General features: G+C 43.3%; 1 protein-coding gene across 16 annotated transcripts in view; it reads right to left on the reverse strand.

Annotated features, from left to right (window-relative positions):
* Positions 1 to 26,116, reverse strand: part of DEPDC5 (DEP domain containing 5, GATOR1 subcomplex subunit) — a 115,784-nt gene that overhangs the window by 46,276 nt on the left and 43,392 nt on the right. For 8 of the 16 annotated variants that reach the window (XM_070275272.1, XM_023646822.2, XM_023646821.2 and 5 more), the window contains exons 21-30: positions 25,636 to 25,856; positions 22,245 to 22,448; positions 20,465 to 20,600; positions 19,389 to 19,486; positions 8,589 to 8,654; positions 5,276 to 5,459; positions 4,657 to 4,817; positions 1,599 to 1,716; positions 1,006 to 1,173; positions 291 to 510 (exon numbers count right to left, since the gene is read on the reverse strand). In XM_070275272.1, the coding sequence (XP_070131373.1) occupies positions 291 to 510; positions 1,006 to 1,173; positions 1,599 to 1,716; positions 4,657 to 4,817; positions 5,276 to 5,459; positions 8,589 to 8,654; positions 19,389 to 19,486; positions 20,465 to 20,600; positions 22,245 to 22,448; positions 25,636 to 25,856 (1,576 nt within the window). The remainder of the gene's footprint in view (positions 1 to 290; positions 511 to 1,005; positions 1,174 to 1,598; positions 1,717 to 4,656; positions 4,818 to 5,275; positions 5,460 to 8,588; positions 8,655 to 19,388; positions 19,487 to 20,464; positions 20,601 to 22,244; positions 22,449 to 25,635; positions 25,857 to 26,116) is intronic. The other 8 variants (XM_070275273.1, XM_070275271.1, XM_023646825.2 and 5 more) reach the window with 2 other exon arrangements.

A 26,116-nucleotide genomic window follows, 5' to 3' on the forward strand; every position in this document is an offset into this window, starting at 1 on the left:
CAAGCTGCTGCACTCAACACCGGGTCCCACTTCGGAAGCACATGAAGGAGCTGTGTCCTCAGGTAGAGAGGGGTGGCCCTATGCCAAAGAACACTGCCCAGTCACTCTCTGTACTTTATCCCTCCCTCCTTCTCCCTGCAGTGGAAGAGAACAGACTGTTTGGGATTTAAAATAAATGCTGGACAGTTGTGGAGTAAATAAACCGGCCAGCAAGAGGCCTCTGAGATAGGAGGAGAAAGTTCCTGCATCCAAGACCAAGCACAGCCCCAAGGGGCCCACGGAGCCCTCACCCGCATCATGCGATCTGAACGATGCCGCCTGCGGATCCGGTTCAAGCCCTCCACAAAGCGGATAAAGCCATCCAGGAGCTGCCACTCTTCCTCATCTGCCCGGGGCCTGTCCCCATAGATGTCACAGTGGGCCTCCCCCTCCGTGATGCGCTTGGTGGCAGTGACACAGGCTGGCAGGAGCAGAAAGCGGGTCCTCCAGAACTTGAGAGACTCGATTAAGCTATGAAGGACCAAAGGGAAAAAAGGCAGTGGTGGTGAGAAAAAGTAGATGATAAAGGCACTCCCAAAGAACATACCATCCCAACCCTCTCTCTGGAGTTGGGGGTGGTCCATCTCCCCATGAGCATGTGTTCACCAGAAGCTACATCTCATAGCTTCATTTAAAACACAAGCTCTGAAGAAGGAATTTGAAGGCTGCTTTCCCTTTATATCCCAGAGACATCAGAATGCTTCTGTGCACCCAGGCCCAATGAAGAGGTGGCTTTTTATCACCACAATCATAAATCACACATAAAAATTAAAAATGAGACACCACAAGTAGTCAGGAAAACGCTAAGAACATGATCTGCACTGATAGTCCATCACCAAGGGGGTTTTTCGGTTTTTGTTTTCTTGTGGTAAAACATACATAACACAAAGTTTACCACTTTAATGATTTTTAAAACGCAGATAAACCCAAGGCAGCAGGATGCAAAGGCAAAGCACGCCCTCTGACCTGAAGTCCTCGGAGCCAGCAGAACAGATATACTGGTCCAAGTAATTCCACTTGTACTCCTCCAGCCGCTCGTGGGAGAACTCCACCCAACAGGATACGAACTCTGAGTCTGAGTGGGAAGGGCAGAGGCTGTAGGTGTAGTGGATCTGGGCAGATTCATAAGGGTACCTGAAAAATAAAGAGCATGTCCAGAAGTCCCAAAGAGAACTCCTTCAATTCTCCTGCACCTTTTCTGTGTCAATGCACCTAGCACCATCCTTGGCATTTAACCCTTGACCACAGTAACCAACCCATCCCAGGGACTGGTAATGAGATTTCTCAGATCTTCTTAAACTTTCTTATTCTTCTATCCTCACATTCCTTATTTTCAATTGGTGTGTTATGAATCAGGCTAAACATTATAAGCTGAATCAAATCCCTTTTGGAAGTAGGTGAGCTATAACCCTAAATAACCCTAGAAAGAGAAACAGTAACTCCAAAAGGAAAACCAACCACTCAACCTCCTCAGTTTGAAGTATGTGTTATAAACATAATTTAGTATGCGGATGCAATTCAGGACAGTAGCTGAAAACCTTAAATATCCAAGGACTCACTTGGGAAGGTACCGCGTCACTGTGATCATCTTATCCTTCAGTGTCACTTTGTGGAAAGTTCTGCCCATACTCAGCCAGTACTGGTCCTCCTCCTCGGGGCAGTTTCGGGACACAAGGCCTAATAGAGAAAAAAATCATTTTCTCCACCCAGTTGAGAGTCATTCCTTTAACAGGCAATTGTTTCTCTTCCATATAGATTCAGAAAAGGAGAAATAAAAGAGACAACACATTCCTCTGAAGGGCAGTTTCAGGGAACAGAGTTGTTCTTGGTTAAAGGAAAAAAATGTCCTAAAGTTGGCAGATTTTCCTGTTACTGAACCAACCAGCAGCTGATTAGAGCCTGGGGGTGCTGATAGCACCCAGATGACACCCTCACAGCTAAACAGCCTGATTCCTTGTCCTCTGAGAAGGAAAGTTCTGGAGTAGATGTAAACAGACTGAGAGACAACTGTGGGAATAAAAGGGAACTCGGCTCCACCCAAGCACAGGCTGCTCACCCTGGCATTTGAGGTCCTCACCCCAGGGTGGCAGCCAACCTAGCTTTCTGGCCTGAGCTCCCGACACCCACAATGCTATACCATGTTTCAGTCTTAAAGGAACATTTATTTATTTGCTGTAATTTCCTTCTCCAAATTTGTTCCTGTTGCATCTTATGCCTTCTCTGCCTGGGCCACAATTAAAATACTGCAGATCATTCAAGGTCAGTATCAAATGCCACTTCCTCCAGAAAGCTATCAGACCCCAACAGCAGTCTCAATTCTACATACAGGTATGTAGCCCCTTATGTGCATGTCTCAAACTCTTAAAAGTTCCTGGAGGCCAGGGCCCAAATCTTGTCTGTCTTTATATTTTCAGTAGCACCTGACAAAGGGCCATGCCCACAGTCGGTATTCTAAAAATATTTGTTGAATTGAGTTGAACATAGGAAAGAAGAAAATAATGAGGAATTAAGAAAATAACAAGCTGCCAAGAGAGTAAAAATAGTGCCTTGGTGAACAACCAAGCCAAGACAAGATCCCCTGGATCTAGAGATGAAACACAGTCCCCTCGTTCAGCTGGTCACACAGCGGCAGGCAGCGTGGGAGTAGTCAGGAGAAGAGCAGACAGCAGAGGCTGAAAGGATCATCACTGTGAATGTGGAAATTTCCCAGATGATGCCGAGGGAGTGGCAGGCAGGTTGCATATGAGAGGCCAGGCTTTGACTCCAGGGACCCCGGGTTAAACCCTAGCACTTTCATCTGTCAGCTGTGCGATTTTGGGGACCAAATCTCTTTGAGTCTTGCTTTCTGCAACTAGAAAGAGGGCTCACCTCCATCCCAGCATTCCTTCATTCATGCAACAAACATACTGCGGGCAGTCAGGAAGACAATGTCATAAGGTAACGCTCATGAGCATCTTGCACAGTACCCAGATACATCATTCTAAATCAGGTGCGCTGCAGTTTTTCCTGTTTTCACCCAGCATAGCACTCTTCACAATCTGTGATCAAATATATACTTGTGTTTCATTAGTTTAACAGCTGTCTCCCCGAGTAGACCGTAAACTCCGAGGACAGGGCCCATGCTGTTCTACTCACAAGTGAAACAGGGTCCCGCTGACAATCACTAGTCAAAAAATCTGGGATCATTGAGTAGCACAGGCTCACTTATAACGGCCACTTGTCCAGTAATCTATACCAGCATCCTTTTTGGTGCCCAGAAAGTGTCACAATGCCTCCTGCCACAGGGCTTTATACCTGTGGCATAACAATCCCTCTGCCTGGCATGCTCTTCCCTCCTCCTCCTGCCTTCCACTCCCAACCTGCTTCTCCTAATAACTCATGCACATACTTAAGGTCTCAGCGCAAACATCACCTTCTCAAGGAAGCTGTCCCTGATCCTCTAGACCAGATTATGTCCTGTATTAAATACTCTCACAGCCCCTGGACTTTTATCTTACAGTCTTTTTCACAACATGGAATTACATTTCATAGTTTGACTGTTATTTTTCCCCCACTAGGCTATAAATCCCCCACAGAGTAGGAGCTTCAAAAATACCGTTGAATGAGTGAATGAATGAATTCATATATTTCTTGAACAATATTATAAGCCAGGCACAGTGGTTTCCATTGTGGAGGATAAAAAGATGAACCTGAAATAGTCCTGGCACTCAGAACGGTTACTATTTAGTAGAGTCTAGAATATAAAAAGAAGGCGACGTGATAAATTTCACTAGGGGCTTTCAAAGAAAATCCAGAGGGAATCCAGAGCTTCCTCATAAACCATGGGCCTGGACCAGATGGCCATTAAGCTCCCTCTAACAGGTCCACAGTTCTATGATCCTCTGGCCAAAGGAGCTTTAATGGAGCCAAAGGCAATCTCAGGTTTTGAGCTGGGTGATTAGGGGAGCTGGGGGTCTCGTTAGCTACAAGGAGGAAGCAAGAGACTGAGAGTTGCTCATTGATTGTTCCAGGAAGCGATCGCTGATTTCTGATTCCAGGCACCCACACTTAATGCTCTCTGCCTGACTTATTTGAGAAGAGCTCTCCAGAGCCTGGCTCTAACTAAATCAGCATCACTGAGTCTTTGTCACTTCCTACTCTCTGCCACTCATAGTTGACCTATTCTTGCTTCAAGTCACTAAGCTTCTGTGACAAACGAGATGAATCCAGAATAGAAAAAAAGAAATACAAACTTCAGGTTTAGCTAACAGCTGAGAACCTAGTGTGTGTCAGGGACTTTGCTAGAAATAAACACAAGTTTCTGGGACTAGAATATTCACTAAGGACTTTCACAGCTCAGTACTGGCACAGCTGCCTGCTACTCTGAGGTGTTGCCCAAGACAGGCTGTAACATTCCTCATGTCCTCTTCCTTAAAAGGAGAGCTGGGGATTAAAGAGAGTTTTAAGAAATCTGCACCTAGTGGAGACTTTATTCTTCATATAAAGTAAAATTTAGAAAGAAAAATTTTGTGTTAAAAAACAATTACTCCTAAATTTATCTATTCCGTACCATCTTGAGAACCCACTTGCACAAACTTAGCAGAAAAGAAAAAATTTAAGTCCAAGGAAAAAACTCACCTCGGCTATAGAGCGGGCTGCTGCTCAGCGGGGGTGGGACGGCGGGGTTGGGTTTCTGTGCCTTGGGCTGCACTATGATTTGGTAGCCCTGCATGAGACGCTGGCAAATGAACTCTTCAAACACCTGCTGGGCCGTCATCTGCACACCTTCCTCATCCCTCCTGAAAAAACAGATGATTGTTCACGGATAGGCTTGGCCCAGACACTCAGAGTCCACAGCCCCATCCTCTCCTTTGCTTCAGCCCAAGCCAACCCTGATAACCATTCTATAGTGGTTCATAAAACTAATATTTGTAAACCAGTTTTGGGAGAAATGATCAGTTCAAAGAGATGGAAAAAGAAGGTAGGTCATTTGATACCGAAATGGGTAATCTTAGAAAAGATCAGATTTAGTGTGCCCAGAACAACTACATTAGGAAATATGAGAAAGGACCAATGAGGACAAATGATTAAAGAAGGCAGGTCAATAGAACTCTAAAGAAAAAATTAACAGTTCTTGCATCATAAAATTTCCTCAACACAAAAGGAGGACACAGGTTTGAAAATCCAGTGTTTCGAGACACACCTGGACATACCCGGACCCGCAAACAAAGCCGGGCGCCTCTCTTCTGACACCAACCTGTCCATGTCCGCTTCTGGGAGGAGATCGTAGCAGCCCTCCGTGTAGTCGTTCTGCAGGCCCTGGCGGTCGGGGAAGTAGTCGGTAGTAAGGGGGAGGCACGCCGGAGTAGTGAGAGACTTCCAGTCCACTCCAACTGTGCAACAGAAGCCTGGCACTACAGGGGGAGCAGACAGTGTCAGAACTGCCTCGTGTAACAGGGCACAAAGATGTGTGTGGTCACCAGGGCAGGGGTGGGATGTTGGGGGGAGGGGGGAGTAGTTCACGGTGAAAGGTGATAAAATTGCCAGGAAAGGGAGGGAGAAGAGGAGAGGAGGTTGGGGGAGGGAGAAAGAGAAAGAGAAACAGAGATTGTTAGATAATGCAGTGCACGTGCTTCTCCAATCCCATCATACAAATGGGATTCACAGCTGATACCTTTCATTTTCTGCTGATTACGTGAGCTACAGCCGCAATGTCAGTGAGGTTACCACAGGGCAGGGCAGGCAGAGTTACATTTCGAAGCAAATCAACATTCCAAAAGCAGATGGGAGGCTGGAGCCCTAGCCTCTCCTGAGGACTGCAGAGAGGCTAGGTGGGGAAAGGAGGAGAGCTCAGCCCGATTTGGGGGCGAACAGCACACCGTAGCAGAAATCAGAATACTTTCAGAATTGCAAAAATAAGTCACAGATCCAAAAGGGTAGGAGGAGAAATCAAGGAAAGATGTCTGGGAAAGTTATGAGGCCAGAACTTTCAGGGACAGAGTTTAACAATCCAGAAATAAAAGCTGCCATCCGCAGAGCAGGCCCGACCACATGGATCTGTTCAAAATTGCCCACTCTTTGGTTAAAGCAGTTCTCCATCTCAGCACTACTGATATTTTAGACCAGATAATTCTTCGCTGTAGGGGGCTGTCCTATGCCTTGAGAATCTTCAGCAGCATCCTTGGATGCTACTCTCTAGATGCCAGGAGCATCCCCTGGTTGTGAAAACCAAAAATGTCTGCAAATACTGCCACATGTCCCCGGGGGAACAAAATCACCCCTGGTTGAGAATCACTGAGAGAAAGTAAGAGGGCAGTTCTCTCTAAGTGAAGGTTATCTTTCAAATCTCTATACAAGGGAGCAATATGAAGCAGAAACACTCCATGCCTTTGCCTCTGAGTCCTGAGGTGGATCCTCATACACCTTATTTCTGCACAGTGCTATACAGCTTACAGTATGACAACCTGATCTCTCATCAGCCCTCACATTGCCTGGTCCACGGAGGAGGTATGGTGGCATCATCGACCCCTTTAAACACCTGGCCAAGCCAAACCTCCCAGGGGTTACACGACCAAAAGCTTCTCTGCTGAGGGATCTTTCCACATGTAGTAACAGACACACACTGCTCAGTACAACAGAGTCCCAGTGAACTCAGAGTCAGAGTTAAAGGAGAAGAAGAAAACTTGTGTGCTAAGTCACAGTGGGAAATACGCCCCATGCAGCACCATTGCCCTGAGGAAGATGATTTGACCTGCAACAGCCCGAATCCCATGGTCTACACAGGTCTTGGGGATTTTCTTCGTTTGAATTTTACTTTATTGTGGTAAGAACACTTAACGAGCTCCATCCTCTGAAATTTTTAAGTGTACAATACAGTACTCTTAACTTAGGCACAATGTTGTACAGCAGATCTCTAGAATTTACTCTTCTTGCATAATTGAAACTTTATGCCCACTGATTAGCAAGTCCCCATTTCCCCTTCCCCCTCAAGACCCCGGCAACCACTATTCTACTCTCTGATTCTATGAGTTTGACTATACGCAGATACTTCAAGAATTCAAAACATAGCCCAGAATAGCCTAATTAATCACCCCAATTTCCCTATATGGCAGACAAGGGAATGAGCTTGTTCCTATGTCCTGATTAGAATCAGGAGCAGAAGGAAGAGACCTGGTCGAAGGCACTGTGGGGGAGAAAAAAGCAGAAGACAGCTATATCTTTATGCCCTCTTAGATTGTCCTGACCCTCAGGATTATAAAAATCTTTTAGAAACGTTTTCTGCTAGGCATTCACCAAGATACAGAGAATTCAAATGCCTAGTCCAAAATCCTATGGGGAGAAAAGTTCCCAATTCTTGGTTTAACGATTTCTTTTCCTGGAAAAAGAGTAGCCTCTTTTCCAGTATCTTCAGGCTCTGCAAAGAAGGCCTCTGAAGAGGTCCTACTTCAGAAGCATTAACAACAGTAAACAGAGGTAACAAAATTCAGTGCTGGGATTGTAAAGAAGAAAGAGGCTCATCTATTCATTCCTGGAGGCTTTCTAGAAAATAATCAATCTGCCAACTGTACTTTGGGATATATATTCCAAGGATGTGAACCAAAAGAAAAAATATACCCACTGCACCATGCATTATATCTGCATATACATGCTGTCACTAAAAAACTAGAAACCACCCAAATGGCCACCAATAAGAAATGATTATTCAAACCAGGATAAAGTAATGTGTTTGATATTGCCATTAAAAATGACCAATATGAGGGACCTGAAAAAGTAGTGAAAGGATTATTAAGTTAATCATAGGTGGGGACAAAAAGACTTGGTGATGTATATTCACTGGTCACAGCTAAGTAAAACCAAGTCTATCAGGCAAGAGGACTTTTTGCTGATATTTTACTATTGTAGATATTTAGATGTTCTCTTACTGTACAGCTCTTTCAATAGAAAAGTTGATCAAACAAATGCAATCCAGCCAAACATTTTAAACTACAGGTATGTAAACAGTTCCAATTCTTTTTTTTTTTTCTGCTTTTTCTCCCCAAGTCCCCCCAGTACACAGTTGTATATTTTAGTTGTGGGTCATTCTAGTTGTGCTATGTGGGACACCACCTCAGTGTGGCCTGACGAGGGGTGCCATGTCCATGCCCAGGATCCGAACCAGCAAAACCCTGGGCCGCCAAAGCGGAACAAGCGAACTTAACCACTCAGCCACTGGGCCGGACCCCTAAATTCTTCTTAGTACTTTTTTCCAACTTCTCCCAAGAGCCATCATTAGGCATATAAGGTCAAAGGCCAGCTCTGGACTGGCAGGAGGGTCTTGTGGGAATTCCGTTATTCTTCCCATGTGCCCCTGAATCACATTCCAGAACAGGTCACTTGGCCAATCCCCTCTCACTTTCCATTGGAGAGGCTGAAGAGTCTTCCCTCACCACTTCACCTTCTAGTACCTCAGAGACGTGGACTTCCGGACCTTTCTCTTCCCACAGGGCTCCCTCTTGCTTCCTCATGCTCTGACCACCCCCACCCCCCTCCACCCCCACCCTCACCTTCACCAGTCAGCCACCCCCGCTTACTCGGGTCTGGAGAGGTAGAAACACTGTCCTCTAGAGAATCCTTATTTTGGGTCCTAGGATTCATACCTATGGAAAGACGAAAACACCTTGTTTTAATGAGGCTCATTCTGCAAAAAAAGTTATGATTGAAAAAGCCAAAATTTATAGCTAAAAATAAAAATATGAACCAAGTACAAATTCTGTGCTGAGCATTTCAAACAGCACAAAAGAATCAATCAAAGAAAAATGAGCAATCTAAAATTTGAGGATGAGCCAGAACTCTACTCCGAGGTTATCAATAACATTCTTTGCCAACGAGATCTTCAGTGCACGCACACGCACACGCACATGCACACACACACACACAAAAGAAAAAGCAACCTGCCACTTATTTTAAAGAAATGGACATATTTCAAAGTCATTTCAACTAATTAGAGCAATCTTTAGCAAATATAAAGTGACCTATTTAAATTTAGTTCACTCAACAGTCATCTTTATCTGGAATTTTCTGGCTTTCTCGAATACGACATAGCACATCAAAACTCACTACTTTAAGAGAAAAACAATGATTTTACCTACAACTGAGCTGAAAGAAAAAACAGAAATATCCTTTTAAATGCAACTTATTGACTGAAAAGTAGTAGAACTAATTTTAAAACACACATATCAATATTTAAATGTCCCTTTCAAAAAATATATTTACTAGAAAATTATGATACTAAAAAAAGGATTGGAAAGATCCTCATCAAACTGTCAATAATGTCTATCTCTAAGAAGAAAGCCAGAGGAGGTAAAAGAGAACTTGTGCTTTTTACTCTAAATACTTTTGTATCATCTGAATCTTTTATAATAAGAACAAATATTTATAAATCCCTTGTGACATCTTTCAAAAGACAAGTTACAACCAGGGAGAAAGCATTTTCAAATCACATATCTAACAAAGGTCTCTAGAATATATAAAAAACTCTCAAAACTCAAGAGCAAGAAAACAAAAACCCAATGGGAAAATGGGCAGAAGATGTGAACAGACATCTCACCAAACAATATATACAGAAGGCAAATAGGCACATGAAAAGATGCTGAGCATCATCAGTCATTAGGGAAATGGCAGCTTAAAAGCACCGCGAGATACCTCTACACACCTCTTTGAATGGCTAAAATGGCTGGTCACACAAAGTGCTGACAAGGATGTGGAGCAATTGACACCCTAATCCATTGATGGTAGGAATGCAAAATGGTGCACCACTTTGGAAAACAGTTTTACAGTTTCTTTAAAAGTTAAATATAGGGCTAGCTTGGTGGTGCAGAGGTTAAGTTTGCACGTTCCGCTTTGGCGGCCCAGGGTTCACTGGTTCAGATCCCGGGTGAGGACCTACACACTGCTTGTCAAGCCATGCTGTGGCAGGTGTCTCACATAAAACAGAGGATGATGGGCACGCATGTTAGCTCAGGGCCAGTCTTCCTCAGAAAAAAAGAGGAGGATTGGCAGTGGATGTTAGCTCAGGGCTAATCTTCCTAAAAAAAAAAGTTAAATATATATTATTATTTGACCCAACAGTCCCACTCCTAGAAATTTACCCAAGAGAAATGAGAACTTATGTTCACACATAAGTTTACGTAAATGTTTACAGTGGCTTTATTCACAGTTACCAAAACCTGGAAACAACCCAAATGTCCTTCAGCTGGTGATGGGATAGACAAACTAGTACATCCATACAACGGAATCCAACTCAGAAATAAAAAGTAATGAACGTTACTACTGTTGCATGCAACAACTTGGACGAATCACAAATGCATTATGCTGAGGGAAACAAGTCAGACTCAAAAGGTTGCATATGGTGTAACTCTGTATGTATGATATGCTGGGAAAGGCAAACCCAGAGGGACAGAGAAGAGATCAGTGATTGCCAGAAGATAGGGATAGGGGTTGAGTACAAAGCGGCAATACAAAAAAAAAATGTACACTAAAAGAATGAATTTTGATAATCTCAACAGACACAGAGAAAGTATTTGACAAGATCCAACATCCAGTCATGATAAAAGTTCTCAATAAAACGGGTATAGAAGGAAACTACCTCAACATAATAAAGGCCACATATAACAAACCCACAGCCAACATCATACTCAATGGGAAAAAACTGAAAGCCATCCCTCCGAGAACAGGAACAAAACAAGGGTACCCACTCTCACCACTCTTATTCAACATAGTACTGGAGGTTTTGGCCAGAGCAATTAGGCAAGAGAAAGAAATAAAAGAGATCCAAATAGGCAATGAAGAAGTAAAACTCTCACTGTTTGCAGACAACATGATTTTATGTACAGAAAACCCTAAAGAATCCATCGTAAAACTATTAGAAATAATCAACAACTACAGCAAAGTTGCAGGGTACAAAGTCAACTTAGAAAAGTCAGTGGCATTTCTATACTCCAATAACGAACCAACAGAACGAGAACTCAAGAATATAATCCCACTTACAATCACAACAAAAAGAATAAAATATCTGGGAATAAATTTAACCAAGGAGGTGAAAGACCTATACAAAGAAAACTACAAGACATTACTGAAAGAAATTGATAATGACATAAAGAAACGGAAAGATATTCCATGCACATGGACTGGAAGAATAAACATAGTTAAAATGTCCATGCTACCTAAAGCAATCTACAGATTCAATGCAAACTCAATCAGAATCCCAACGACATTCTTCATAGAAGTAGAACAAAGAATTTTAAAATTCATACGGGGCAACAAAAGACCCTGAATAGCCAAAGCAATCCTGAGAAACAAGAACAAGCACAAAGCTGGTGGCATCACAATCCCTGACTTCAAAATATGTTACAAAGCTACAGTAATCAAAACAGCATGGTACTGGTACAAAAACAGGCACACAGATCAATGGAACAGAGTTGAAAGCCCAGAAATAAAACCATGCATCTATGGACAGCTAATCTTCGACAAAGGAGCCAAGAACACATAATGGAGAAAGGGAAGCCTCTTCAATAAATGGTGCTGGGAAAACTGGACTGCCACATGCAAAAGAATGAAAGTAGACCATTATCTTTCTCCATACACAAAAAACAGACTCAAAATGGACCAAAGACTTGAAAGTAAGACCTGAAACCATAAAGAAACTTCTGGAAGAAAATATAGGCAGTACACTCTTTGACATCAGCCTTAAAAGGATCTTTTCGAATACCATGTCTACTCAGACAAGAGAAACAAAAGAAAAAAATAAACAAGTGGGACTTCAGCACGCTAAAGAGCTTCTCGGAAGTCAAAGGAAACCAGGATCAAAGTGAAAAAACAGCCCACCAACTGGGAGAAAATATTTGCAAATCATATATCCAACAAGGGGTTAATCTCCATAATACATAAAGAACTCACACAACTGAACTACAAAAAAACAAACAATCCAATCAAAAAGTGGGCAGAGGATATGAACAGACATTTTTCTAAAGAAGATACACAGGTGGCCAATAGGCACATGAAAAGATGCTCAACATCACTAATCATCAGGGAAACGCAAATCAAAACTACACTTAGATATCACCTTACACCCGTTAGAATGGCTATAATCACCAAGACAAAAAATAAATGTTGGAGAGGTTGTGGAGAAAAGGGCACCCTCATACATTGCTGGTGGGAATGCAAACTGGTGCAGCTACTATGGAAAACAGTATGGAGATTTCTCAAAAAATTAAAAATAGAAATACCATATGACCCAGCTATCCCACTACTGGCTATTTATCCAAAGAACTTAAAATCAACAATACAAAGATACTTATGCACCCCTACATTCATTGCAGCATTATTCACAAGAGCCAAGATGTGGAAGCAACCCAAATGCCCATCAACTGGTGATTGGATAAAGAAGATGTGGTACACATATATACACACACAATGGAATACTACTCAGCCATAAAAAAGATTAAATTGTCCCATTTGCCCTGAGGGTATTATGCTAAGTGAAATAAGCCAGATGGAGAAAGACAAATACCATATGATTTCACTCATTTGTGGAAGATAAACTTATGGACAAAGAGAACGGTTTAGCGGTTACCAGGGGGAAGGAGGTGGGCACAAGGGGTGAAGGGGTGCATTTATACATTGTCTGACAGATAATAATGTACAACTGAAATTTCACAAAGTTATAAACTATTATGACCACAATAAAAAAATTAACCATCACACATACACACAGAGTTAATTTTACTACATGTAAACTTAAAAATTAATAAATTTTTTAAAATTTAAAAAGATGATGTCACTTGGCCAAAACAATTTTAGAACTTCTTTTTTTGGAACTGCCTTCAGAAGATTTTTAAAAATCACTAGTCATCATAAGAAGAAAATATAACTTATTAAGTCAGACAAATACAGTGCTTCAGTTTATTCAAACCCACACTATGAGGCAGATATGAGGTATGTACTATCCCTTTTCCACAGATGAAGAAACTGAGACTCAGAGAAGTTAAGTAACTTACTAAAGATCTCACAGTAAGTAGGTGAAACTGGCGTTTAGACTCTTCCTACTCAACTCTATGGATGCTCTCTTTCCTGACGATCCATCTGGGGTACTAGTTTTCAGCTATTGAAAATGTTATCTGTTCTTTGTTAACAGTCAAAAGCCATTTGGAGCTAAATTTTCCGAAAAAGCTATCTTGGCTGACAACATCTCTTCTCATGCAAACACAAAGCCTAACTATAAAGAAGCAGTGAGGTGGATTTTCTTGCTCAGCCTGAGAACTGGTATGAAGGCAATTACAAAATTGGCATTCTCAAAGCATTCTGAGCAATAGGAGAATAATTAAATACATCACCTCACAGGTTTAACATCTAAACCTGTGATGCTACATTTAATCATTAGATCACTTTTTTTTTTTTTTTTTGAAGAAAACCCAATACACACTCGGCCTATAAAAACTGAAATGCTTATACTAATAAAGAAAGAGTTCAACTTATAATTGTGTGAACAACTGTTTGAGTTCAAAGAGGCAACCAATAAAAGGGTTCTCAGAGCAGCTTTTGCTCCTAGGGCAAAGGTGGACTTGGGCCATCTCTAATGGATACAAGCACATTCAAGGCCACATACTTTTATGCTACACACACACACACACACACAGACATATACACACACACCCTTCACAAATTTTATTTTAAAGAAACAGCAATGAAAAACATTTAAAGAAATAAGTATTTCAAGGGCTTCCATGAAGCTACTTACACAGTTTCTTTGAGTTCAAACTTAACACACTCTCTCTCCCATCAGCTCTGCCTTTGAGGCTTATTTCAGTGAAACAGACTTGCTGTTGGCACATGAAGAGCCCCAACAACCTGATATGAGGGAGGTGGGAGCTCATGGTCAGTCAGCTCTGCTCCAACCCAACATTTGGGAATCAACTTCACTCTCCAAGTTCAAAGCTAGACACACAACACAACTTGGGGAACCAATGCTGAGAAGAGAGACCTAAGTTTTGTCTTTTGACATCTGTTCAGATTCAAGAAGTCTGATCATAGTCTTCTACGGTTGTTAACCTCAGGTCCAAAAGGGTAACAGTGTGTGGGGTCTTTGGAACTGGTCCCAGGTGACATCTAGAAGCCTGTGCCTAGGGCAAGTCATTTCTCCTCTTTGGGCTACAGAGATGGCACTTACCCATAAAGAACCCAGACTGGCCTGGATGAGTGACTCTGAGGCCCTTCTTCTAGCCTCAAGGTGCTGACCTCCTTTTTACTTTAGCTCTCACGCCCAATCTGTTGCACATACCTAACACTCAACACAAACACCATGTTGATGTCCCATAGTCCCAATACTAAAGAGAAAGAAAACACAGCATCCACTTATTTTCTTTTTCAAAATTATCTAGAGCACTTATCCCCCAGTGAAGGGAACGACACTGACTAACAAGTCTTATAAACTGGTGCCCAATTAAAGAAACACAGGGATAAAAATGATGTGCCCAATCCTACCAACTACATGGTCCCTACTGGGCACCACGGTGAAAAACAAGGGAACAGTGCAGGTCTGAGGCCCCAGCCAACAATGCTCAAAATGACATTCTATGGGGCCAGGAGGGAAACCCACAGAGATGCCACTCCTGTGAATCCTGACTCACATATGAATCATGTCCAAATGCAGGAGAAAATCTGAGTCACGCTTGAGTGCCTGCAGATGGTACAAACTGTCAAACCTGGGTGTTGAGGGTAGGGTCACAGATGAGGTTTTCCTGTTACTTTTCTATTTTTTAACAAAGGAAATGTTAACTAGTTGTTTGTTTAGGACCCCACTTTATCCTAAAACAGGAACCCAATGTGACGATTTTGCTCTTAAGGAACTCGATCTACTTTTGATCCTTACGACTCAGTGAGGCGGGCAGGCAGGTGAAGGTCTTCATGCCCTTTTTATACAGATGAAGAACCTGAGGCTCAGCAGAGGCTGAGGGCCAAACTCCCAAGGCCAGGAGGAGCAGGAGTGGGATTTGGTCCCAGGTTGTTTTCATCGTAGCACGCTCCCTCATCTATCATATCATAATGTAGCAGAGATCCTATGTTCAAACCACACAGTGCCACCGGAACCACTCACAGTCCAGCTCCCCAAGAAAGGGCTTCCTCTCACTGTTGTCACCCCACATGGAACTGCTTCAACTAGAATCCCAAGTGGATGATGAGCCAGAGCTCCCCGAGGTGAGGCAAATCATTGTCTTAATTGTTTCGTTTCTTCACAGGCCTTAGCACAGCGCCTAGAGTTCCATAAACATTTCTGGAATGGGTAAGAGTTTAGTGAGTCTGAAGACAGCAAACCATATTACGTGAGTATTGAGGACGGCTTGAAAGGAAAGTCGCTTCAAAACCAAGCAAGGTAGAAAAAGAATGCCCGAGTCTTTGAGGAAAGGAACCCTGTTAACTGGTCAAGAATCTAAGAAAGAGAAGAAAAGCATTCTCCAGTAGAGAGAAAGCCATCCTCAGACAGCTCTTCGCACTCATTCAACTACCTGATATGTGTCAGGAACTGTTTTAAGCTCTGGAGATACAGCCATGAACAAAACCCAAAACTCCTTGCCCTCATGAAGCTTATAATTAAAAAAATAATCAAATTAAAATATTTAGTATGTCAGGGAGTACTAGGCAAGGAATATGGGTGGGGAGTGCCAGGGTAGAGAGTGGCAGTTAAGACTTGAAGAAAGGAAGAGAGCAAGCTGTGGGCAGCCATATAATTTATCATCTAATCCAGGACACCTTTGAGAGAGAGAGACGACACTATTAGTAATTATGTAGAACAATGAATTCAAACCAGGACTGTCCTGGGCAAACTCAGACAGACAGATCTTAGCCATGAAGCTCTCTGGTGTAAGGGCAGAGCAAAAGAAAAGGCCTGAGACTCAGAGTGTGCCTGGTGTATTTGGGGAACCACTAGAGTGAATGAAAGGGGACAGCAGAAGACGAGGTCTGAGAGTAACAAGGGGCCACATGACCAAGGGGGCTCTGTCGGCTACCACAACACCTTTTGCTTTTACTCTAATTGCACTGGGAAGCCCTTGGAGGGGGAGGGTTTTGTGCAGAGAAGGTTCATGATCTGACTTCTATTTTCGAAGAGTCATTCTGAATTGCTGTGCTGAAAATAAGCTATATGGAAGGGCAAAGAGAGGAAGCTGAGAGACCAGAGAGCAGGCTACTATGACAATCCAGGAGAAAGATGAAGGCACCTGGGACCAGGTTAGGTTAGTAGAGGTGATGTGATGTGGTAAGATTCTGGATATATCCTAAAGATAGAGCTGATATTGTTTATTGCACATGGTAATAAAAATTAGGACAATTTTATCTACTTTCTTTCTGTGGCTAACATAATTGATCAGGAAGCACAAGATCAAAGATGGGGAGCTCAATTCCCATGTGAGCCCAATACTACAGACCACCTCCTGATGACCCCTGCCCCCGCTGAAAACACACACTACTGGTCATAAGAGGACTGAGCAAGGGTAAGGATGACCTTGCTTAGCTATATCACCCTGACTAGAAAAAGAATCTGAGGAGCCCACATCTTCTCTAAGAAGCTAAACATTCCAGAACATATTTATGTAATTGAACATTCACATACCAATTAAACAGAATAATTTTGTGTGTCATTCAAACGCTTCTCACATATGGCAGTTTGGTCTTGGAAGTATAAATTCATTTGTCAATAAATGTACTAAACACTGCGAGGAGATGAATAAAGATAAGCTCTTTCAGTCTAGTGAAAAAGACGTGGAAACAACCAGTGAGATCATGATGCGCCAAGTTGTACAATTCGGTTATGCATACAGGACTATGTGGAAACATGCCTAACATCTCCTAGGAGGGCGTGGGGAGGGGCGAGAATCACCAGGGAGGGCTTGAGAGAGGAGGTATTGTTGGAGCTGATTCATAGACTGAGTTGACATTTGCTAGGCAGAATCTGGGGTTGAAGATAGGGAAAAAAACATATTCCATACAGAGTGACTAGTCTATGCAAAGAAATATGAGGACAAAGATCTTCTGAGAAGCCACAAGCAATGGCCAGAATATTTTAAAAATATGCTTATCTAATAATACTAATAACAACAGCTCTCATTTGTGGAATGCTCACTATGTGTGTCAGGGACTGTTCTAAGCACTTTATATGTATTATCACATTTAATATTCACAACAATCCTCCTCACAGTTGAAGAAACTGAGATACAGAGGTTAAGTAACTGACTCGAGGGCCTCACTGCTCATTAGAGTGGAGTCAGGACTCATGTCCTAAGATTCTGGAGCCTGCACCATTTCCACATGCACTGATATGTGGACAGAGAGGCAGATGAAGATACAAAGGTAGGCAGGTGCCAGGTGACTAAGTGTCACAAGCCATGAAGAATCACTAAGGGGTTTTATAGTGGGAAGGAGTGGCTGATCAGATTTGCATTTGATCAGGAGACAGGAACAAAGCAGGCAGATCATTTAGAAGGCTACTGCAATAATCCTGGCCAGAAATGATAGAGGTCTAACCAAAGCAATGGCAATGAGAATGGAGATGAGGGGCCAGAGTCAGAAGAGGAAGGGTGGATTGGGGAACAGCAAGACATGAGTTCAGTTGTCAATATATTAAGAATGAAGCATTTGGGGGACATTCAAGCAGAGAGGTCCACCAGGTAGATGGATCTACAGCTCAAGAGCCCAGAGGGAGAAGGCTGAGCCAGAGATCTAGATTGCAGCAAATCCTTTTCCAATCGGTGTGTGTCAGGGAACCATTACCTCAGAGGCTCCATGATCTTCCACAACCATCCTGAATTAAGGATTCTTTGAAACTTCCCTCTCCTCCCCAGAATAGACTGCACAATTCCAAAAGACTCATCTACCAGAGCTACCCCAGGCACATAACCTCTTCAGGACTACCCTGGGTAGATCCTGGTGCTGTTACCAGTGAAAATAGCTCAAGATGTAGTCCAGTGAGCCCCAGAGCAGCCCTCCTTGGTGCAACTCTACCCTAAATAGCCTGGGAAGCTCAAACTCTGGGTTCCTAAAAAAAAAAAAAAATGGCTTCTTGGTTTAGCAAAATAATAGAAACACTGCCTTTATAACATTCTGAAGGCACTTTAAAAGAGTCTGGCAGCCAAGTAACATTTTCAGCACCCTGAATGCAGGGACAATAAGTATCTTACATCCAAACTTTTACTCAATTTGTTTTCTCATTTAAAATGAATGAATAAATAAAATTAATTGACTCATTAATTAATTATAATCCCCTTTAGGGATTCTCTTACTGCCAGCCCAGTCTCCAAGCCTTGGCCATAGGCATCTAGAACTATGACTGGTTGTTAAGCTACCAATGAATGGAGGAAAACTTCATTAACCAATTTTATACAATTTTACTACACCTTCCTTAAAGCAAGTTTTAGAAACGCAAGTTAACTTGTAGAAAACTAAGACATGAAGCAGCCCCATTTTTTTTCAGTTTTAATGTTTTTCACATTCATTTTGTACAATAAAAATATCTGTCCTTTGAGGCTTTCCAAAATCTGCTCCCACCCATCCAAACTCATGTTCCCCTACACCTGTAAAGGCACTCTGAACAATGCTGTTGAAATTAGAAATAGCAGTCTAAGTCAGGACAGCTGGCCACCAGCTTGAGAAATTAGTTTAATATCTCTACATCTCTGGGCATTAAGTTGCCCCAGGTGTAAAATACATTTAATAACTTAGCCCTACTGGGATGATTGGATGAGATAATAGATACATAATGTCTCCGGAAAGCATAAAAACTTTTATTAATATAAGTTCATACTCATCCTCCCTTCCCAACGCTAATTAGAATCCTTACCTTCTAAACCCTCCACCTAACCAAATTCTACCCCTTCAAGTCCGAGGTGCATGCCCACTTCTAACCCACCCTTCTCTTTTCTGATCTCATAGCTGGAACCACACCGTTCCCCTCCAGGTCTCTCCTGATTGTTTTTATGGGGGTGGTTTGCCACACACATACACACACACACACAAACAACTGAAAGTTCTTCTAGAACAGAGATCACTCCTGCTTTGGCCCTGGTGTTGCCCTCAACACCAAGCTTATAAGAAGCCCGCAATCATGACTCACTGACAGAATGATGATAAATGTGGCTTGACCAACATGTTCTCAGCTAAAAACGTAATGTGCAGCCCATTTATAATTCCATGCATTATACAGCACTGCTTCTAAATAGGTCACCCAAAATTGTGGCTCAAATGATCCCAAAATAGACACGGCCCTGCTTTTCTGGCCCCCGTGTCATTTCTAGACGTGGGTTTGCTCTGAGCATCCCAGCTCTGTTACCTCTTGGATTGGTTACCTGCACCACTGTTGCTAAGCAGGCTGACAGAAAGCTCTTCTGTTCCGCTGAAGTTCAAGAAGGACATGCCGTCACCAGGCTGGCGGGAAGTGCTGTGCCTGCAGAGAACAGAGCCCAGCCACCTGGCTTAATGCAGATGATCACCTCTTTTATCCCGCTCACCCTGTATCCCCGGGTTTTTCATCAAAAACAGGCCTGAGTATTTGGCCACACAGCTGGCAGCCACTGGGATCCATCTCACAGGCCACCAGGCTGTGGTGCTTGGGGCGTGTGCCAGCTCTGGCCTCCTGTGGCCTGCTTCTGCAACCCTGGCACCCCACCTTCTTTCCCACTGCCACACCAGACCGCCTGCCCTTTCTGTCCTCTGCCTGCTCTGGCTAACACTGACAAGAGGACATGAGGTGTCTGAATAGAGGTACTAAGTTTATCTGGTAAAGAGAGTCATGCCCGGCCCGTATCCCTCATCCACCCCATAGGATGTCAAGGTGACTAAAAAAGGGGCCAAAGACTGCTCTTTGCAAAGTGTTTCCTGAAGCATCACGGTGAGTCCCGGTGTAGCCCAGGCTCATGCCAGTCAAGGCTTAAATGACTTTCTTTCTACACTGACTCTTTTTGGATGCCTTATAACACATTCGGAACTCTGCTTCAAAAAGAGTTGTTTCTATAAACACAGGCCTTGATTTCCATTGCTTTTAGCATTAACTTCTTTTAAACTCAACAATGGAATTTCTCAGTGACCAAAATGACAAAATTCATGGACAGACTGCCCAAAACACGCAGCATGTGTCACCCGTCTCAGCACTCATTTTCACCCTCGACTGAGGTTTACAAAGTGTGCCTTGAATTAAAGCTAAAGAAGGGTCTAGGTAACACCTCTGGAAAAAACATCAGGCTGTTTGCTTTGCACTTGGCCCAGGGAAGGGAATGATGGTGATTGACAGAGGAAGGGCCTGATCTCATGCTGTCTCTTCAAATCTTAAAACCATGACATTTTGTCAGCAGTCTGTTCTGCACATGATCCTGGGTGCTAGGGAGTGTTCTCAAGGTACCTCCCAGAGCCCTGTGCATGTCCTCACCTTCCAGCAGCTTCATGATAGGCTAACTCCAGCAGCTCTGCAGAGGAGTGGGTTGGGTCCCTCTGCCCGCTACCCTGCAGCTCCACCATATTCTGTCGGGTCTGATGATGGATCTGGATGGCCTCTCCGGATGGTCCTACCCAGACAAAGATCCACTGAGCATCATTCCCACCCAACAACTAGTGCTGTGCACTTAACTACCATCTTCCTTCTTTCCAGCTGTTGGGACACAGGAAAGAGGAACTTGCTACACGTGACCCTCCGGCTCCCACACAGGGCATCTCCTCTTCCAAGCAGGACTCAGCCTCCTGTGGGGCTTTTTGTCATCTTGTTCAGCCTAAGGATGTCTTAGAAGCCTCTGTCTCACGCATGTCAGCTGAGACACCCTAGAGACATATGGGAAGTATAGGAGGCAAGGGCACCTCCCAGGAGGGTAACACAAACTAAATCAGAAAGACCACATGAGTGAAACACCAATGTCTCTCTTAATACATAAGACAGTACAACAACTGTGACTCTAAGAAGCAGAGGATGCACAGTGCAAAAAAGACATCGAGTAGGAGACAAATCAGCATTAGTCGAGGCTATTAAAACATGCTTCCTGGAGAAAGAGAAGTTTTAGAGCTGAATGTTAAACAAGGTTAGCAGGGGTTGAAGGAGAGGGCATCTGGGGAGAAGAAATGATATGTGTGAAACCCCCAATGTGAAAGAGGCAAAACATGTGCAGGACAAACCACAGGGTTAGCTTGGGAAAGAAAAGAACCTCTGAGGATGGGAGTGAGGTGATGGAAAGTTAGGGAGCCTGGCAAGGGAAGGCCTCAGCTAGCAGAGGGCCAGGTGGACAGGAGGGTGACACAAAGGCAGCAGTGTTCGGAGAATGTTGTTTGAGGAAAGCACGTGTTATAGCGAGGAAGAGGCAAAGCACAGCAGCAAGAAGAGCTGAAGGCCACGGAAGAAAAGGCAATAGTTATCGGAAGAGACCACAAAGGGAGCCAGTGGGGATAACCATGGAGAGAAAGAGACGCCAGAAAGAAAAAACTTATGTGGCTGATTATGGCAGAGATCAGGGGGACAAAGAGTGATTTGGGAATGACCCCCAATAACAGCCAAAAGCACCAGATTCATTTCTCACTTATTTAATTTTTAACACTAAAAGTAAGTTCAAAAGAAAATAACTAGACATTTCCAGGCATTCAGTAGGATGGCTTCCATGAGAAAACCCTGGAGTTTAACACATCGGTTCCTTCCCAGTCCAGTAAGAGCCCATTAAGCTGAAGTTTAATTTTAGCCGCTGCTTTATAAAATCTTACTGTCATCTTTAGGACAGGATACAGATCAAAAAGGACGGGCTAGGAGAAACAGTGAACTTGGGGGAAAAAACTTTTTTTTCGGTTGTCACAGACCCCTGAGAGACAAGAGAGTAACCTAACTCTGTGTAATATCAATATGCAGAAAGAGCCCAGAGAGGAAGGAATGAACAAGAATGAGGGACACTAGTCTTAGGAAAGAAAGCAGGTGGCAAAGCACAGTCTCTTATAAATAGAAAAAAGGAGCCCTTGGTCAAGACAGCTAGTTACAGTTACAAAGCCCATTTCCAAGTGTGTCCTCAAGGATCCTCACAAGAACCCCTGAGGCAGGGAAAGCAGGCGTGATTAACCCCCTCTTATGGGTGGGGTGCAGAGAAGCTGAGATCCTTGACCAAGGCCACACAGTTGACAGGTGCTGAGGACCAGGACTAGGAGCTCCCAGTTCAGGGTTCTTTCCTGAACAACTAACTTACCCACAGGAAAAGTGTGCATCCAGCGCCTTCTGTTGGAGGTAAGCTTCATGGGCATTCGCGAGGGGGCAAAGGGGTTAATCAGTGCCCGCTGGGGCGTGTAGCCCCCAGGTCGAACGTGTAGCATGGATTCCGCACTGCCCACGTGGAACCTCCCCGGCGCGCTAGAGTCTCGCTGCGGTGGCTCCATCATGTTCTCCAGGACATCTGCCAGTTATTGTGGAGTAGAGGCACAAAGAGAAAGCACAGAGCCACAATGAAACCAGAACTAGGCAGGCTGATCAGCCCTGGCTGACAAGAATCTGGGACATCATACATGTTAGGGAGTGAGAGGAATGAGTAAAATTGCCAAACTACAAAAAAAAGGAAATATCGGGTCTGTTTACTTTTTAAACACTTGGGAGTACTTTTAAAATATTTTACTTTTTTAAATAAAGGGGGTTCTGGTTCCTAAATTACTGGCCCAACGAAGCCACACCCAAACCTGAATGGGAGGACCACACATCGCCTGGAGACCCTGGACTATGAGCTGAATGCAAGGACTGAATGATGGGACTTGAGTTGTCTCCCCTGGAGACAAGGTGGGAATATTCTCTATGTGGGAGGAACAATAAAAATAGATATTTGGTGACCAGAAGGGCAGATCCTGGCAGAGATAATTAATGTGTTCACTAAACCTGTTTGATTTTCTTCTTATGCACAAAACAAGACTATAGTTTCCAGCCCCTTTGCACTGGAGCCAAATAACTTAGTTCTAGCCAACAGAAGACAGGTAGAAATGACATGCTCCAACTGAAGGCCTGGACCAAAAATATCTCCACGCACGATATCCATTCTCTTTCCCCTGCTGTGGCAACTTTGGAGACCAGTGTTGATGATCGTGGCATCCCAGGAAGGAAGGAGCCTAGGGACTTGAACAACTGGATGGATCAGAATCCCTTCCCATTGACTCAGTGGCCTGGGACATGAGTAAGCAATCAAATATTATTGTGTTGGAAAAAAATTCTTGGGAGAAAAGAATGAAGAAATGGATGCATCCAGCCTTAGTAGGCAAAAAGATAATATGATATTTAGACTGGACTTGGCCCATCCAATGGCAGACAGGTCTCTATTATGGAGATGGAAGCAGCAAGCTATATAACCTGAATAGATCAAAGAGCTGAAACTCACAACCAACTCCCCTTGTGAGCATCCCATGTTCACTAAGCAACTACTCAGGTTAGAAAGTGGGTCCAGCAGATGCCAATTCCATGCCATCAAGGAATCCGTCTTGTCCACCATTATCTACCCAATAAGAACCTGGTATATAGTAACATTTAACTTCTCAAGCCAATTTACATGTAAGAGAACATTCAGATCTCTATGAAAGCTAGATTTTTTCATTGTAAATTAATGAATTGATGCTCTGATTTACCAAATAAAAAAGAATATGGGATAGTCAGTTATCATGGAAATAAAAGGAGAAACCCGCTGGCCCCCCTCCAGAAAAAGGTGAGTACATGCTTTGAAAAGGTTGAGAAATAGGACTAACATATAAAGTGGGTCAAAAATACATAGAGAGGACAGGTGAAATGTTTCCTATGTTACACTGGGTGGGTAGATGGGCGATAATCCCTAAACAGGGCCAGCCCTGATGGCCTAGTGGTTAAAGTGCCACACACTCCACTTAGGCAGCCCAGGTTTGGTTCCTAGGTATGGAACCAAACCACTTGTCTGTCAGTAGCCATGCTGTGACAGCAGCTCACACAGAAGAACTAGAAGGACTTACAACTAGAATATACAACTATGTACTGGGGCTTTGGGAAGAAAAAGAAGAAGGAATCCCTAAACATAACAGAGAAACAGGAATCTAAGGGTCTCAAGATTGTACTGCCTTACAATATTCCAGTGAATTACTTTTTGGCTTTTCCAATAAACTCCAAAATATCACTAAAGGACTGTTAAAATCAATTTTACTACTCAGATAATTTTTAAGACAACTGTTTGCAAAGCTATTTGGATTAAGAGCAATGTTATCTCCTCAGAGGAGATCTAAAAACAAAGGGTTTTAAGGATTCACTTTCAGTTTAATTTAGCTTTTGTTACAGACCTTTCTAAGAATATTTTCAGCAAAATGGTAGTATAACTGTCATACAAACTTAGAAATTTCCAGAAAATTGGAAAGAGCTAACCTAGAAATTTTCAAATATATTAAAATTCCTTTGAATACTAAACCTACTTAATGTAGGTGACATAGGTTATATTCTACAGTTGTGTAATTAAATATCTGCTCATTTCACTTTCAGAATTTCCTTTTTATACCTCGAACCAGTGAAAGAAAAAAAACACTGTTCTTAGCAGTCAAACATTTTCCTAGGCCCTTGGCACAGTGTGTATGATAGCTAATGGATATAAGTGCCCTGCTCCACAGTCCTGAGGCCCCTGGAGCTGATGGCTTCTCCTTCCATCTGCCGGGTCATGGAAAACACTCCTTGCCCTTTGGGAATCCTTCCAGGGCAACAGGAGGCAGCTACGTGTACAACCTTCCGAAGTCAGTGATCAAAAGTCAGGAGGGCTATGCTTCCATTAATATAACATTCTTGAAATAAGAAAATTATGGAAAAGGAGAATGATTAGCAGGAGGGTGTGGCTATAAAAGGGTAGCATGAGAGAGCCTTGTGGTGATGGAATAGTTCTGTATATTGATTGTGGTAGTGGTTACATACATCTACACATGATAAAACTGCATAGAAACACATACACACATGAGTGCATGTAAAACCAGTGAAATCTGAATAAGCTCTGAGGACTGTACCAATGTCAGTTTCCTGGTTTTGACATTGTACTGTAATTATGCAAAACGTCACCATCGGGAAAATGAGTGAAACGTGGACCTCCCTGTATACTTTTTGCAATTTTCCATGAATCCATAATTATCTCAAAATAAAAAGTTTTAAAAAAGTCAGGAGGAACCAGTATACTTTAGTTGCAGCTGCTGCAGGATAGGGAAGATAAGATACAGAAAAGCAGTACCCGTGCTCCTAGCGCAAGCCAGGTTAGCAGGTAACTGAGGAGACATCTTAAAGCAGAATAGAGGACAGAGGTGCAAATGGAAATGACAAGGAAATAAGTAAAGCCCTTTAACCCCAGGCCTAAGAAAAGCTCTACATTAACATGGAAGCTCTACATTTAACATGGAAAGGTTTACAGTTACAGTGACAGAGGAAGGAAGACAGAAATAGTGCTGTACAATAGATACACACACAGCTCATGCAATTGTCCTCACTGCACTGGCGCGGAAATAATTAGGATATGGGACTTATACCCCATGCCTGGCCACACCCTCCATCCCCTACGATAGGAAGGAAGCTGTCCTCAGCTCTGTCCAGCTCTGCCCATGCCTCAGCTCTCTGACCTCGAGTGCTGGTGTAGCCCAAGGAGCTGCTGACTTCATACTGGTGCAGGTGGGGGTGTGGGATCATCAGGATGTTGGCGCTCCTGCCCAGGGAGCTGTCGTCAGAAGCCTGGCTCCTCACTTCCTCAGTGGGGAGCACACGGCTGGGCAGGGAAGGGCTGGATGAGACATCACAGGAGCTGGCACTCTTTCGATTGTGACTCTCCCGCTCTCGCACAGACCTGACCAGTGAGAGACAACAAGTTACCATCAAGCAAGGGATACTGCACCACCTAGGGTTAAAATCCCCAAACCCGTCACCAGTCCAAGCTCCCTGGGAAACCAATAACAAAAATCCCCAATGTGATCTATGAGTGGGAAAGAGTGTAGAAGGTGCTTTGCCCTGAGCAGCTTGAGATGTTGTGTAAGAAATGGGGGAGACGAATGTCAGTTTTCAAAAGGCTCAAGTCCTCGGATCATAGCTGTACAGAAGTAATCACTC

Source organism: Equus caballus, chromosome 8 (genome assembly GCF_041296265.1).
Source record: "Equus caballus isolate H_3958 breed thoroughbred chromosome 8, TB-T2T, whole genome shotgun sequence".
In the NCBI taxonomy this organism is placed as follows: Eukaryota; Metazoa; Chordata; class Mammalia; order Perissodactyla; family Equidae; genus Equus; species Equus caballus.